Genomic DNA, 15025 nt, shown 5'->3' on the forward strand with positions numbered 1-15025 from the left:
GTATGTCATTTATTAATACAGTCATGTCTAAGGTTATACTTCTGGGTGTTTCTTTCTAATCGACTTAAGTAAATTCCCTTAAGGCATTTACTTATATGCAATGTGACTGTAGGTAAATGGAATTATATATTAATTTTGTGTTACATGAGAACAGCTGTCTCACAGATTTATAATCTCACTTAAATGGTAATCTATAAAGATCCCAATTCTGAACAATAATGTAAAGTATTTTAAATGCAAGTAAAGACTAACTGAAAAGTGAGATTTTCAGATGGAGAATCTTAATTTAGGTTTGTTTTTCAAAATGTAATAATAACAGTAGCAACAATAACAATGGTAATAGCTGTAAAATAATTCATGTATAGTACTTACTATATGCCAGGCACTATTCTAAGCACTTGCATTAATTAAAATGACTTTTTGAAATACATAATTTCTAACAAAGACAGTATTTGTTCCTCTGTCAAAGCGTTATGTTTTTGTTTCCTAACGTGATTGTTTTTGTTTTAATGTTAGATAGGAAAATAGAGATCAGAAATGAGTGAAAATTATTCTACAGCTTTATGATTTAAAAAAAGGATCAGAATCATTCAGCTTGTTCTTAACACTTCACAGACAACATTCTACCATACAATTTACATTAAAATGGTAACCAAAGTCATTTCCTACAATGGTTTGTTTCACCACCATCAACACCACTACCACCACCACCACCACCCCCCCCAACCCCCACCATTCCTTTCATGTATTTCAGCAAATTATGTGCAGGAATCACCCTCAAGACCAATTATTTTGCAAGAAACTAAATCAGTTTAAACTGCCGAAATTTCACTTCAGTATTAACCCAATGACACTAAAAATATCTTACATTTGTAAAGTGCTTTAACATTCCAAAGTGCTTCCACGTTGATTCTCTTATTTCAACCTAAGTACCTGCCTCCCTGTGAGATAGAGCTTCCTTGCTGTAGTCACTCAATAAAGCTAGGAATTTCCTCAATAAACAATGCATTTACAGAACGTTAAATCACCAAAATAGCTACAAAGTCATAAATCAGGAATTTATGCTAAAATAATGATCATTTTGTCTAGGTATTCCTTGGAAGTCAGAATTTATGCGAGGAACAGTAAGATTTCACTATTTTAAATCCTAAACTTCTTAGACCTCTATGAAAACTGGTCCTTTTGAAAGTACTACAGGGACACAGGCAACTATGTATCATCTACATCAAAATTATAAATGGTGTCTTCAATAGTTAGAGTCGAACAATAGCTTGAGATCAATTTTCAGGTATATTCTACAGAATAAAGTAGATCTATTCTTGAAAATCTTATTATGGATTAAAGTCTTGGAAATGAAATTATATATTTTAAATGTACGATTATGGTAGCAGTGGTGATCATGTGTGTTTGTGTGTGTGTGTATGTGTGTTTGTTGGGGAGGGAACTCACAGTTTAAAAGAGGTCTGAACTGAATCTTTTGGCAAGCCAAAGCATCCTTTTGTTGTTTTAATGATCACTCTTTAATGTGTCCCTGCTGCAAATGTGAGTTTTTGTATGGCAAGTTTTCTATAGCAGGGAGAGAAAGGGGATGTGGGGGGGCTACACCTGCATTAAATAGGGAGCTTGTTAGGTGACTGTTGTGATCAGTCCCCGACTTGTTCTGCCTGATCAAGCACAGTGGGCAGAGATCCAATCACAAAAGCATTCCACAAAGCAAGCAAAGCAAAAATCTTCACTAAACTGACTACTGGAATGAAAACTGCTGGGGTCCATCCCTTCCCTTCACTGGGAAAGAAGCATATTCTACTAAATAGGGAAGGCAGTTGAGACTATGGAGACATCATCTTCTGCAATCATCTCTTGAAAATGTTTCAAGACACACTGATGACAACACTGCACAATATTGTACACAGTAAAATTACTCTAAGTCTTGTTTCCAAGTCTGACAGCTCCTACTCTTCCTTACTTCTTCCTTTGGAAAAGTAGCCCTTTAAAAACTTCCACCGTTCCAGGGTAAGCTGCCCCTGGAGTCAGGTCTTCCTCCAGCCTTATCTTGCTTTCCTTGATTTCCCATAAGATATACGAATTAAAAGTTTTAACTGCTTTTTAAGCCTTTGAAATAATATTCATATCCTTTATCAAGTTGTCACCACATCCTCTTTTGGAAGGGTGGGGGGTTAAAAGAAGAAAATGAGGCGCAGCAAATGTGACTTGCCTGTCATTACTAGTGACAGAGAAAAGGAACACTCAAGGTTTCTGGAATTTATCCTGTGTAAAAACAAAAAGAAAATCAACACACAAACATATTCCAGAGCCAAATACTGTCTTCTTTTAATCACCTCCTGGTTTGGATTGTTTATGTTTTGTTTTCCCCAGACATTCACGTTAACAATTGAGATTTAACTTTCTTGGTAAATCACAACAAACTAGCATAACAATGACTGCTCTTTAAAAAGTAACTTTCAGAGGAGAAAAATATCCTCCCCAAACATAAATAGTTGATTGTTACTGCTTAATAGTCTGTGCTCTTATTAGATTCCCACACTTAAATATGGGCATTTGCAGAAAAGCAATTTTAATTGTTGATTTGAAAATTAGTTGGTGGAACCCAATTTACTACATCCTGCTTTACATTATCATTAAATGATGGGGAAGGATGTTTGAAAGTATCCTTATGCTATATGTCTGCGTTTTAACTACTCCTAAAAAAGTAGAACCAATGTTTAAATGATAATCAGTTCTGTCCAGATAAAGAAATTGATTAGATAAAAACAAATTTTTGCAAAGATCAAAAAGGCATTGTGTGAATAATTAAACCTGAATTCTATCCTCCATGTCGAATAGCACCAGTTAATGAAATATTATCCCTAACACTGTAGACTGTAGCGCATCGAATCATTAGACAATGACCATTCTCTTTAGGGAAATTAATTCTAAAATTACCGACCTCTTTTGGGAGAGTCGAACTGGTTATCAGGTCTGGTAAAATTCATTCTCACGTAAGTGTCGTCGTCGTCGTCAGAATCTTCTCTCTCCGGGGGTCTTGGCACCCGGCGACTGCGAGGTGGTGGTTCGGGAGCGGCAGCTGCAGCAGCAGCCCCGCCAGCCTGGTTCTCACCTCTGGCAAGGTTTGCAGATGGATTGTGGGCTCCGGGGTTCGAGCCACCGGCAACGTCTTGGGCTCCCCTTACTGCTTCGGCATCAGCAGCATTAGCAGCAGGTTGAAACCAGCGGGCAGAGGCGGAGTCAAATCCAGCAGCGGCGGCTGCTGCGCCGATGCCCGGGGCTGCGGCGAGCGCGGAGGCCGCAGCTACAACTTGGCTGACGGCTAAAGTCGGCTCTGCAGCCGAAGTAACAGCCGGGGCAGAGGATGGGGAGAGGTCTCTCTCGAGGCTGTCTGTTGGAAAAGCAGAGACAGCGGCTCTGGCTGCTGCAAAGAAACTTTGAGAACGGCTTTGTGGGCGTCTTCTCTCCGGCTCTTCCTCCTGCAGCAGCCTAGCTACAGGTGGTGGTTCAGAACATCGGCTGGGGGAGAGAGAAATATCCATACAGCACTCAGAAAATGGGTCGACCACATAGATTCGACCTGTTTCAGCATCGTAGCGAATGGCACTGTCAGCAAGAGGCACAACTGGTGTCATTGCTGAGTTGAAAATTACTTCAATGTAGTCACCCTCTTCCTCATTAGCATTGCTACCTGTAGCACTGAGGGGAAGGGGAGGAAGTGGCCACCTAGCACTGTCCAGAGATAAGGGGTTGGCATGTGGTATAGCTCTGAAAAGATCGGAGAAGTCGTTTGCTGGATTTGGAAATGGTACACCAAACTCAACATTCACATAATTAGAAAAGGCTGACTGTCTGGGGTCAGCAATTATGCCCCACGAACCTGGTAGTCCTTGAGTAGAGGGAGCTGGTGTATTGCTCTCTCTTTTAGTGAAGTCGATGTTGACGTAGTCACTAGAGCTGTCAGCTTCTCTCTGTTCATGTGTGGGCTTTTGTGGTGTTGGCTTGATTTTACATTCTTTTGTAATAAAAGAAAGTCGGTTAGGTCTCTTAGCCTTATTCTTTGGGGACCCATCATCCCAGGGCTTTGAAGGTGATCCCCCATCTCCAGGCTTTGAGAATGATCCCTCACCTGAAGGCTTTGAAGCTGCATCTTTGGGGCCCCAGTTATAGGAGACTTCTTTGTCTAGGCCCCTCCCCAGGAACTTTCCAGGTAACATTGGCACATACTCACTGTTGTCACTCTGTCCCAAAGGTGAGCTCTGAAAAGGGTTTGGTAGAGAGAAGTAGGAGCTCCAACTTTTGGAGGAAGAGCCACCCTGAGGATTTCTGGGGTTTTTTGGAATTGCACCGGCTCCAGGAGCCATAAACATGTAGTCACTCTCACTGTCATTGTCCTTTGAGTCATCTTTTTTATTAGTATCAGGTGCTTTTGGAGGACTGGGAGCAGGTGGTGGGCTCACTCTGGGAAACATCATCATGTAGCCTCTTGAATCTTCAAAAGGGGATCGAGAGTGGCGCTTTTTTGAAGCAGAGACATTTTGAGGAGCCATTGGCATATAATCACTGGAGCTTACAAGAGGGGCAGCCACCCCTGGCCTCATTGGCACATATGGGTCATCCTCATCTTCATCAAAAGCTCTGGCTCTGTGGGGACCTCGAGCTGCACCTTCTGGGATCTCTGCATCTTTCACTTCTTTGGCTTCTTTGCGCTCTTTTGTGGCTCCTCTGTCAGCACAAAAATAAAGTCGGAATCTTCCCCCAGACTTCCCTTTTCCACCAGTTGCTCCAGCTGGTGGGGGCGGAGGAGGAGGTGGTGGAGGTGATGGCATTTGCTGTTGCTTGCTTTGAGTTAATTTGCCAAAATAGGATCTTTTCTTCAGAGATTTTCCACGTTCACCATCAGCATCGGATCCTTTCCCACTTCCTGAGCCTTTGCCCCCTCCAGAGTTCTTGCCACCACCTGAGCCATGGCCATCTCCAGGTCCCTGGCCACTACCTGAGCCATGCCCACCTCCAGGTCTCTGGCCACCACCTGAACCTTGCCCACCTGCGGTGCCGTGGCCATCTCCAGAGCACTGGTTTCCTCCTGAGCCCTGGCCATTTGAGCCCTGGCCACCACTTGAGCCCTGACCACCTCGGGATCCCTGTCCCTCGCCTGAGCACTGGTTTCCTCCCGAGCTATGGCTACTGGAGCCTTGGCCACTTGAGCCCTGGCCACCTCCTGAGCCCCGGCCATTTCCTGAGCCCCAATTGTTCATGGGCATGTAGTCGCCTCCGCTTTCTTCCTGATCTTCTTTGCCCTGGGGATTGCCTTCCTCCCCAGAGTTGCCAGAGCCAGAGCCAGACACTTCAGAAGACAAGCAAGCTCCATTGTTCGGGGCTTCTGCAGGGTGCGGGGGACGTGCTGGGCTGGGTGCTAAACGGTGAAAAAAGCTGGCCGGCACTGAACTCGCTCTCCTTGACCTGCGCCCTCTGGGCAGGTGCAGTCTTCCTCGCCTGGAGTGCGGCACAGGCTCGCTGGGTGTTATGAAGCGCCTGGTGAAAAGCATCTCGTCTTCCCCGTCGCCGATGGCCCTGAGGTGGCAAAACTGCTCAAAGCGGGACCTTCTGAGCCAGCCTCCCGGCTCGAGCGGCAGCAAGCCCAGGTGCCTCCTAGCGGACAGCAGGGTTAACAGGTGGGCGCCGATGCTGATGCTGTAACTGCGGCAGCGGGCTCTGTATTCGTCTGCACACAGGGCTCTCATCTTCTCCAAAAACAGCTCATGCATGTTTTGGGCAACCACACAGTCATCGACCTGCATCCAGAGCTCTCCCGGACCGATGACGGTGGACCTGCCTACTTCCAAGAAGAAATACTGCTCTGAGTGTCCACAGCGACGGATGCTCAGGAGCTGGACGACCACGCTGGCCACTTCGGTGTTCAGCCTCACAAACACAACCTCCTCGTCGGTTAGACACAGCCGGAACACGCCGCTCAGCTCTTTTCTGTGCCCCAGCCCCCTGGGTTTGACTATTACCTGCCACACATCTTTATAGAAGGGTGGCTCCGCCGCCGCTGCCGCCGCCAGCGCGGCCGGCTCTCCGTCCGGCTGCGCGCCGAGCGTGCCGCAGCGGCGGCGCTTGCTCTCGAGGATGAGGCGGCTGAGCAGCAAGTACCAGCTTTCCTGCTCCGACTCATTCTCGGCCACCATCGCGAAGTACTCGTCCTGGGTGAAAAGGGCAATGAGGTGTCGGTACCTTGCATCTGCTCGCTGGCTCACGGAAAAGCACTGGTATAGGGTGATCACGCGCCGCGGTGGAATGAGCCGGGGGATCGCGGCGCCAGAGGCGGCCGCCGCTGCTGCAGCCGCCGCGGCGCGGACACTGTGCCGGAACTTCCTGGCATTTTCGTAGTATTCCAGGCGAGCTGGGGCGTCAGCAGTCTCGAGTTTGAGCACGAAGTAGCGCCTGTGCCCATGCTTCTGTTTCCGCAGGTAGCCGCGTTTGCAGACTTCCTCCCCGACGGGGAGGTCCTCCTCCTCGGACTCGGAGTCTGACCGGGAGCCAGTGGCCGTGGAGAGCCACATGGCTCCCGGACAAGACGACCCGGTCCCAATGAGTGCGGTCGGGGTTCCCGAGGAAAGAAGCGGGGTTGTCACCACTGCTGCTAGAGCTGCCGCTGCTGCCGCTGCTGCACCTCTTAGTCTTCTTGTCGCTTGGTCGCGAGTGAAGGAGCAACTCGCCATGGTGATGCACGATGGTTTTAAGGTGAGCGAGGAGGAGGGGGAATTCAGGAAAGGGAGGGTTGGGGGAAGAGGCTGTCTACCCCCGTCTGCCCGCCCCAGCCCCCTCCTGCCTTGGCCCGCGCCCCCGCCCACTCCACTCTGAGCGCACGACAGCGGGCAAAACAACACGTGACCGAAGCCTCACGCGGCGGCCGCTGCGGATCCTGCTACCGGCGCAAAGGAGGGGCGTGAGCGGCCACCAGTAGAGGTGTGCAAGGGAGGAGGCGGCGGGCTTGAGAGGCGGAGCTACCTCCAGCTGTGCCAACACCCTCCCGGTGAATCTCCAGGCCTGTGGGCCAAGGGAGGACTAAGAGGAGGAGGCGGGGCTCTCTGGCCAAGCGGATTCTAACCGGGAGTCCAGGGAGGCATGAGGGGGCGGGAGAAGGCCTGGAGGGGCAGAGGAGAAAGCGGCCGGCTATCAGGGCCGGGAGAGGGCGCCACAGTCGGGGCCCCATTGGTGGGAGGTGGTGGGTGGTGGGTGGTGGGGCGCGGAGCGCAAGCAGTGCCGGCGGCGCCGGTGTGTAGAGCCCGCACAGTCGCGGGACGGTTTGTTTGTTTATTTGGGAAGCGGGAGCCAGGTGAAACTGTTGCAAGGCTCTGATTGGCTGGAATAGGAGCCAATGGGAGGGTCCGGCCAGAAGGCAGTCCCGAATTCATTAGTTTGGCGGGAGGGAGGGGTGAGAGGGGAGAGGGGGCGTGGCTGGGGTCCCAAAGTGGCTTCGCTGTCCGCTTGTGGCGCTCTCAGGCGGTAAACAACCTTACGCAAATAGCTGTTAATGGTGGTGTTAAACTCGTGCAAATCCCAGAGCCCTGGTGACCCGGGACGGTGTCGGGTGCCCTGGTATTCCCTGTCAATCACATAAATTCTCTGGTCCTGTCACAGTCTGGTTTATTCTTTCCAGTCGCTCACTGCGGCTGGTCGAGCTTCTTGGGAAAAAGTGTCGGCACCCCCTGAAAGCGGGTTGATGATCGGGGCGCTCAGAGCCGCTTCCCACCGCGCTGCAGGCACTCCCGAGCCCGCTCCACCCCTGACGAAGCCCGCGACTCTAAGGCACACGAATAACCATGATGAATTCAAAATGAACATGATCTTTATTAATCAGAATGCACTTCTAGCCCACGAAACACAGGTTCCCTAAATACAGTGTTTCTGCCTATTTGATTAATGATGACTATGAAAGCACAAATTTGGGGGCCTTCAATGTATACAGCCATATTGGAAAAGATTGGACTCGATTCTTACTGAAATAACCAGTGTTGGGCTGTGAGGTATTTTTCTGTGGGAAATGCTTTGGAAGGTGCCTTTAAAAGAATCTCAAAATATTGCTTTCCTTTCCTTGAGCGAGACCGAAAAACTTTAGAAAAAGAGAAGCTCATACCTAGAACAAAGGACCACGCTGAATGCATATTCTAGAGCACATTTCACATCCCTCGCGTCAACAAGAAGAAGGTGAGGAGCTTTGATGCATTTCAGTCTACAAGTTGACATCACAAAAGTAAGAACTGCTGCCTCCCTAATTTCTGGAAAAACTGCCAGAGTGTAAGTGCAACCTCCTGAAGTCTCTCTCTCTCTCTCTCTCTCTCTCTCTCTCTCTCTGTCTCTCTCTCTCTGTCTCTCTCTCCTCCCTCTCCCTCTCTCTCTCACCACCCCAGTTATTCCTTGACTAGGATTTTAGACTCCTCTCCCTCTCTCCCCCACCACCCCAGTTATTCCTTGACTAGGATTTTAGACTCTTAATGGTGGAGATGGGTCGTGAATTATCAAAGGAGTGACCACGTTCGCAAAGAGGAATGGAGGGACAGGAGGAAATAACAGCATTTCTCTCTGAAAGAATGGAATGTCAGTTCACCCTTGCTCTAGGGTTGATACGGCAAAGGGTACTATTTATAAAATCCCACAGTAAACTAGGCAATGTGTATATCATAAAAATAAACCGTATCTCTGCCCTCTTAAGAATTTGCTCACTGTTAGAAACAAAACACACGTATTTGAATAAATGGCTCCTTTTTGATGCTATAATTTAAGAGAAAGAGAAATTGGTTTTGGTTGTCCCCCAGATATTACAAACATTCAATAACATTCCCTCTGCTGCCAATGGTTTATAAGTGCAATATATTCACAGGTGCCGGAAGCAGCCGTGGTTTCGGAAGGGAGCTAGAGGCAGAACCAGAGTGGATGCTGAGAGCCCTGTCTGTGACTGTTACATATTTCAGCTGCGTAGTCACATACATACAAGATTCCCTGCACTTATAACCAAAATGATAACAAATGCTCTCATTTGGGATTTTGTTTGATAGTCATTAGGATATTTTATAAGTCTTTCCAAGCACAAGGTTCTTCTCTTTTTTTTTTTTTAAAGAGAAATGTGACAAATAAGGCAACACATTTGAAAGTGCTTTGAGTAATAACATGACATTGAAAATATCAAAATGAATATTAAAAGAAATGGGAAAATACTGGAAATTTTTAAATCCTCATGTCCTTTTTCCTGTACATATAGAGTTTTTACAAAGAGCAGTAGGCTTACAATTTATATAATTTTGCATCCTGTTCTTTTCACTTAATATTATACAATATTTTCCCATATTATTATGCATCAGCCTAAATATCATTTAAAAGCAACATATTATCCAACACAATTAATGTATATTAATGTAATTAATCATCTGCTTTGGGGCATTTAAGTTGTTTTCATTTTTTTCAGTATTATAAATAACATGTCAATGAATGTCTTGTACCTACAGCCTTTTAAAATTCCCATTGGGTAAAAACTGAGCACTGGAATTAGTAGGCTAAAAGATATGAATATTTAATACATTATTTTTCAAAAATATTATATTAGTTTACCCTGTCACCAGACTGATTATCAGCATTGGACATTCTTATTTTTAAAATATCAGAGATAAGATGGGTGAAATGGTATTCCACTATTCTTTTTTTTTATCTGAGATGGAGTCTTATCCTATCACCCAGGCTGAAGTGCAATGACGTGATCTCAGCTCACTGCAACCTCGGCCTCCTGGGTTCAAGCAATTTTCCTGCCTCAGCCTCCCAAGTAGCTGGGATTACAGGTGCCCGCCACCATGCCCAGCTACTTTTTGTATTTTTAGTAGAGAAGGGTTTTCACCATGTTGGCCAGACTGGTCTCGAACTCCTGACCTCGTGATCCACCTGCCTCAGCCTCCCAAAGTGCTGGGATTACAGGCCTGAGCCACCACGCCCAGCCTCCATTATTCTTTCAATGTGCTTTTTTTTTTTATTTTTTACTAGTGAGATGAAACATATATATTTACTGACATTATATGATTTCCTATAACATGTCCTTTGTGTTGTCTATTGTATTCTTAGTATTTTCTTCTTATGTTTAACTTGTTTACATAATAAATACATTAAAACTCTGTGGTATTTGTTGCAAGTTTTTTTTCCCTAGTCTGTTGACTTTAAAAATCACATTTAACCTGATTCTCTTCTGTTTTGAAAGATACGTAAATTTGGCACAATGTGGTTTGTAGCACAGTTTGAAAGGGAGCTGTTGATACAAATGTCACCATGGTCACTTTTAAACTTCTTTTAAAAGATCTCATATATTTCAGCTTATATGCTCTTTTAAAAGGAGAAATAAGTTTCTTCTCTTGTTAACAAATTATAAGAGAGCATCTAAACTAGTTAAATTTTATTTATCACTCTGAAATAATACTTTATGAGACATTTTCTATTTTAAGGGGAAATATCTAGCATTAATCAATGTGTTAAAAAAAGAAGTGTGAAAATAATTTCTAAACTATTGCAGTGAAAGATGAACAGTGCTGATCATTTTGTACCCAGGGTATATTATTTGGTTGCAGCAAAGTGGAATTAGAGCTATAGTGAGATGCTTCACAGAGGAATTTTACTTTGTGTATTTCCTACAGTGGAAGATAAGCTGGCAAGCATGAGAACTTGTAAACAGGGAGAATGTCTGACTAGAACATTATTTTCTTCCTATAGGTCAACCAAGCCTTCTCAGTCCTAATGTTATCTCAACACTGAAACTCTGTAGAGCAGACCATCATTACTGAATTGTACCAGATGCTAGAGCTTGTCGGACATATATTTAAATTTTCATTTTCCTGGACAACTTAATGATATAGAATAGTCATTTAGTTTAGGTCAGATTCTCATAGGCAAAGTAAAACAGATATCTAGATAGTTTAGGCAAAATGTAGAGAATTTTTATTTGACTTGAACTCACCAGATGGTGGCTTTAATGCTCTAGCCTCTTTTGGTTATAGATTTCTGTCTCTTATTTTATTTATTTATTTATTTTTGTTTTTATTGTAGGACAGTTTATCCCAGAAGGCTAAAGTTGCCTTGCATATTCATTTATTACAACTGTAAAGTTTGGAATCTTCACAAAGCGTCTGAAATACAGATTTTTAAAACAAGAGATAATAAATAATAAGACTCAAAAAATAGTTCTTGTTTCAGTTTGCCAATTCAACTCAAGGGATAAAAAACACAAGCATTGTAACTGGCATTTTACGCCTACAAACTAACGTAAATGGATAAATAGCCACAATATCTTTAACACCGGTTCCAACTAATGAAGAAATATATGCCTTTAATGATGTGTGCTTTTAAAAGGAATTTCCTGTGACTCCTGTTTTATGAAAGCAGTTGTTTGAATTGACTTGTCAGTGATAACAAAAAATTCATCTGCTTCTTTTCTTACATACATGATCATGAATGTTCTAAACTCAACTTGTACTAAAAATGGGTAATTGAAGTGTGGATTTATTTAGTTTAAAAATTAAGCTCTTGTATTAAATATGGATTACATTATTCAAGAGAATAAAACCTAAGAGGAAAAGTAACCAGTATAAAAGAACTATTATTCTTGCCCCATGTATAAATTATCTTCTAAGTGTTAACTCTATAAGCTTCATGAGCTAACGTCCAATTATGTTGATAAAAATGTGGTGCTACCCTTGATATTAAAAAATCATGTTAGTGATGACGATTGCTTCTCTGTGTTGGGACATAAATCACGTAGAATGAATGATGCTTTCTACACTATGCAGGAATAAGGGCTGCCCTGTGATTTGTGGCTGCAGCCACTGTTTGCAGATGATGGCTTTCCTTCTCAGCTTCTTTACTTCTGTGCTACTCAAAACCTCTGCTGGAGAAAACAAGCATCAAATGCCTGACTGCTGCACACAGAACAGGTCTGTTTGCTGCCTTTGCTTCCTAGCAGTCTCCAGCGAAAGTAATTAGAGCAAATACGTGGTTTAATTAGGCTCCTAAAGCTTTCCTGTTATCTTAAGAGTCAACTTAAAATTAACTTAGTTAAAAATCAAGCATTTCTTCCCATCTTCAAAAGATAAAAGTTTCATTTGGAAATAACTTTTACTAAGTAAGATAAACATCAGAACAATGAAGTCTGCTAGGTTTCACATAAATTTCAATGATTTAACATCATATATGTTCTCTATGCTAATATAAATCAACAATAGAAAATTTAGCTTAATGCTATGTTCTTCCTTATTAATATCATATAGCAGCATTTTTCTTAGTGTGAAAAGGCTATCAATTCATACTGCCTTGTCTTCAAAAGTTAGAATCTTTATTTTTTAAATTAAATAGGATAATTACATAGTTAAACATATTATTTTAAAGGAGTTAGTATCATAGACTTATATTTTTCTTTGGATATTTAGCAAGCCAGCTGTCATATTTAGGATAATATATATTATGTTTCTTGTTGATTCCCCTTTCTCCACTCCTCACATGGTCCTGCAATGTCTGTCAGATTGAACCCTTTGTTTCACTTTCATAGTCACCATCCTTGTCCATGCCATAATTAACGCTACTAGAATTGCCAAAGTAACTTCTTAAACTGGCTTTTGCATTCTTCAGTCTCTTCTTCATATAGCCAGCAGAATATTTCCTTTCATATGTTCCTTTCATCATACAACTCCCTGCTCAAGGACATACAGAAGCCACCCCCCCCCCTTTTTCTGCTATATCAGAAATAAATAACGAACCCTAGTATGTTTCCCTGTTCTCCACTGACACCACAACCAACCTCTTTTTCTCTCTTGCTCTATACAACCTTTTCTTCCAAATTTGCCTCCCGTTCTACTACAATACATTCTTGCTGCTCTCACCTCCATATAGGTTGGTTTCTTAATGGCATGCTGTGTATGATTTATCAATTTCCACCTTTACTTAAGCTGTTTCCCTCTTTTTCCTCATCACCAACTGATGCCAATCATCTTTCTCAAGACTAAGATCAAGACCCAGAAAAAGGTTTCCTCCATCACGTAATCCCACAGCCAATCTCTTTAAGCACTGGATGTAGGTGGAGCTAAGGATTTAGTTGGTATTCATCCATACAGGCATATCATTGTTAAATGATAGTCATTGGTAAAATAATGAATACTTTTCTACCACTTAGTAGATAGCTACTGCCCTGAAACTACTCCCTGCTGAGTAGTCTTGCCCACCCATTGTCCTGGCTACTACGGCACCTCCGTTAGGACCTTCTACCTCTCCACTATCCAGCAACCACAAGGTTAACTACTGGCACATTAAGGGGCTTCCAGGATTCCACACTCAAATTTTGACTGACATACATTCTCATTGGTTGGCTTGTGCTACACAGGTTGTTAAATAATTAAAATTACCACGCCTGGATATAACTAATCCCAGAGTTGAGAACACGGTTCTAGGCTATATGCTCCTCAAGGACCATGAATTAATGCTTGGTATAACAGTCTGGCAATTATCAGTACATGTTTACTTCAAGGAAGGAAGGAAGGAGAAAAGAAGAGTGGGAGGGAGGGAAGTGGGAAGGGAAGGAAAGGGGATTAAAGGAAGGAAAGGAAAGAAGGAAGAAGGAAGGGAGGGAGGGACAAAAGAGAAGAGAGGGACGAAGGAGAAGGGAAAGAGAAGAACAACGATGTTCAAGACTGGTCTCAAACGTCAATGCAGACTACCTCCTCCTCCAAATCACTTGCAAGCATGCCAAAGCTCTCCATGACTGATGGCAAGACTTGGTGACTTTTGCCCAACTTAACATCTCTTCCCCCTCAAAAATATCATGCCTATTGTTTTCCTCATCTATCACAGGTCAGCAAATCTTTTTCTCACACATATTTCTTTCCCATCTTGCAGTGGTTGTCAGAAACCGCAGGAAATGTCTGTACCCAAAGATTTCCCTCTCCTGTCTTTAGTTCCATTTAGGAACAAAGAGAAATTTTAACCTTGATCATGTAAGGTTATAAGTATAAACTTAATATTGGTCTTAGGGTAATGGTGATGATAAACCTCCATTAAAGAAAAGCACTTAGCAGTTCCTGATACCATTTTTTTCTTTCTCATTTCTTCCACTAGACTATAAACTCCCTGTATTCCCATATATTCTCCATGTATACTTACCTTGTATTCCCAGTGTCAAGAACAGTGCCTGACACATGGTAGATACTACTCTCAATAAATATATGTTGAAGGAGTGAATGAAAATGAAAAAAAAAAAGTTTTGAAATAGAGATACCTCAAGGATCATAAGTGCTTTTGCAGAGGATCCTCTTAAGAATCTATACAGAAATCTTCACCTATCTGCTTTAATTAAACATGCTCTTTCTCAATCATTAGCATTCAAAATATGTCCAGATATATTTTATAAGCCTAGTTTGAAATCATTTTTATTTTCCAATGTTTGTCTAATTGTTAGTATTGCAACACTTTTTCTTTTTACTGTATTTTCATAGCAAGCATGCAGACAGAATTTTCATATATTGTGAGTTAAATGGGTTTCTTTTGGCAAATACATAAATTCAATCGGCATTTATTCAAAATGTTTCTGTTGGTAAAATGTGTTCTTAAGTTTGAAGCAATCATTTTACAAACTGCTTTTGAAATACAACCATTTTAAGTTTCCTGAGTTTCTGTATTCAGTCTTTATTTTACTGTCAGATGATTGTTTATGAATTGTAAGTACTTTTCATTTGCCTCCTGAGTGGATGCTTTATCCTCCCAAATGTTTTGTAAGCCCTCCTGAGGGCAGGGATTGCATTTTTCTACTTTTGTTTGCCCTTTCATGGTGTCTACTACTGCATCAAACTCAGTAACTACTTGTTGAATGAAAGATTTTACCTAAATGCAAAATACTACATAAGGTGATGAGCTCAGAGGACAATGTATTATTTTTTGCAGAAGGTGAAATATCAGTGATTCAATACACTTTTCAGTATTTAGGGCCACTGCAGCTGAG

General features: G+C 43.0%; 1 protein-coding gene and 1 long non-coding RNA gene across 2 annotated transcripts; one reads left to right on the forward strand and one right to left on the reverse strand.

Moving 5' to 3' along the window:
- Positions 1–2856: 2856 nt before the first annotated feature.
- Positions 2857–6792, reverse strand: IRS4 (insulin receptor substrate 4). Its single transcript, XM_010381020.2, has one exon. The coding sequence runs from the start codon at positions 6729–6731 to the stop codon at positions 2940–2942; it is 3792 nt and encodes a 1263-aa protein (XP_010379322.2). The 5' UTR covers positions 6732–6792; the 3' UTR covers positions 2857–2939.
- A 134-nt stretch (positions 6793–6926) lies between these two features.
- Positions 6927–9370, forward strand: LOC104676251. The gene is made up of 3 exons (XR_749882.2): positions 6927–6978; positions 7654–8266; positions 8894–9370. It is a non-coding gene; the product is annotated as an uncharacterized LOC104676251 (long non-coding RNA).
- The last annotated feature ends 5655 nt before the right edge of the window (positions 9371–15025 follow it).

This window comes from Rhinopithecus roxellana, chromosome 7, assembly GCF_007565055.1.
Source record: "Rhinopithecus roxellana isolate Shanxi Qingling chromosome 7, ASM756505v1, whole genome shotgun sequence".
NCBI classification, from domain to species: Eukaryota; Metazoa; Chordata; class Mammalia; order Primates; family Cercopithecidae; genus Rhinopithecus; species Rhinopithecus roxellana.

What these genes read in the sequence shown, in the direction of transcription:
- IRS4 (XM_010381020.2), bottom strand. Translation starts at nt 6,731, where the DNA reads ATGGCGAGTTGCTCCTTCACTCGCGACCAAGCGACAAGAAGACTAAGA.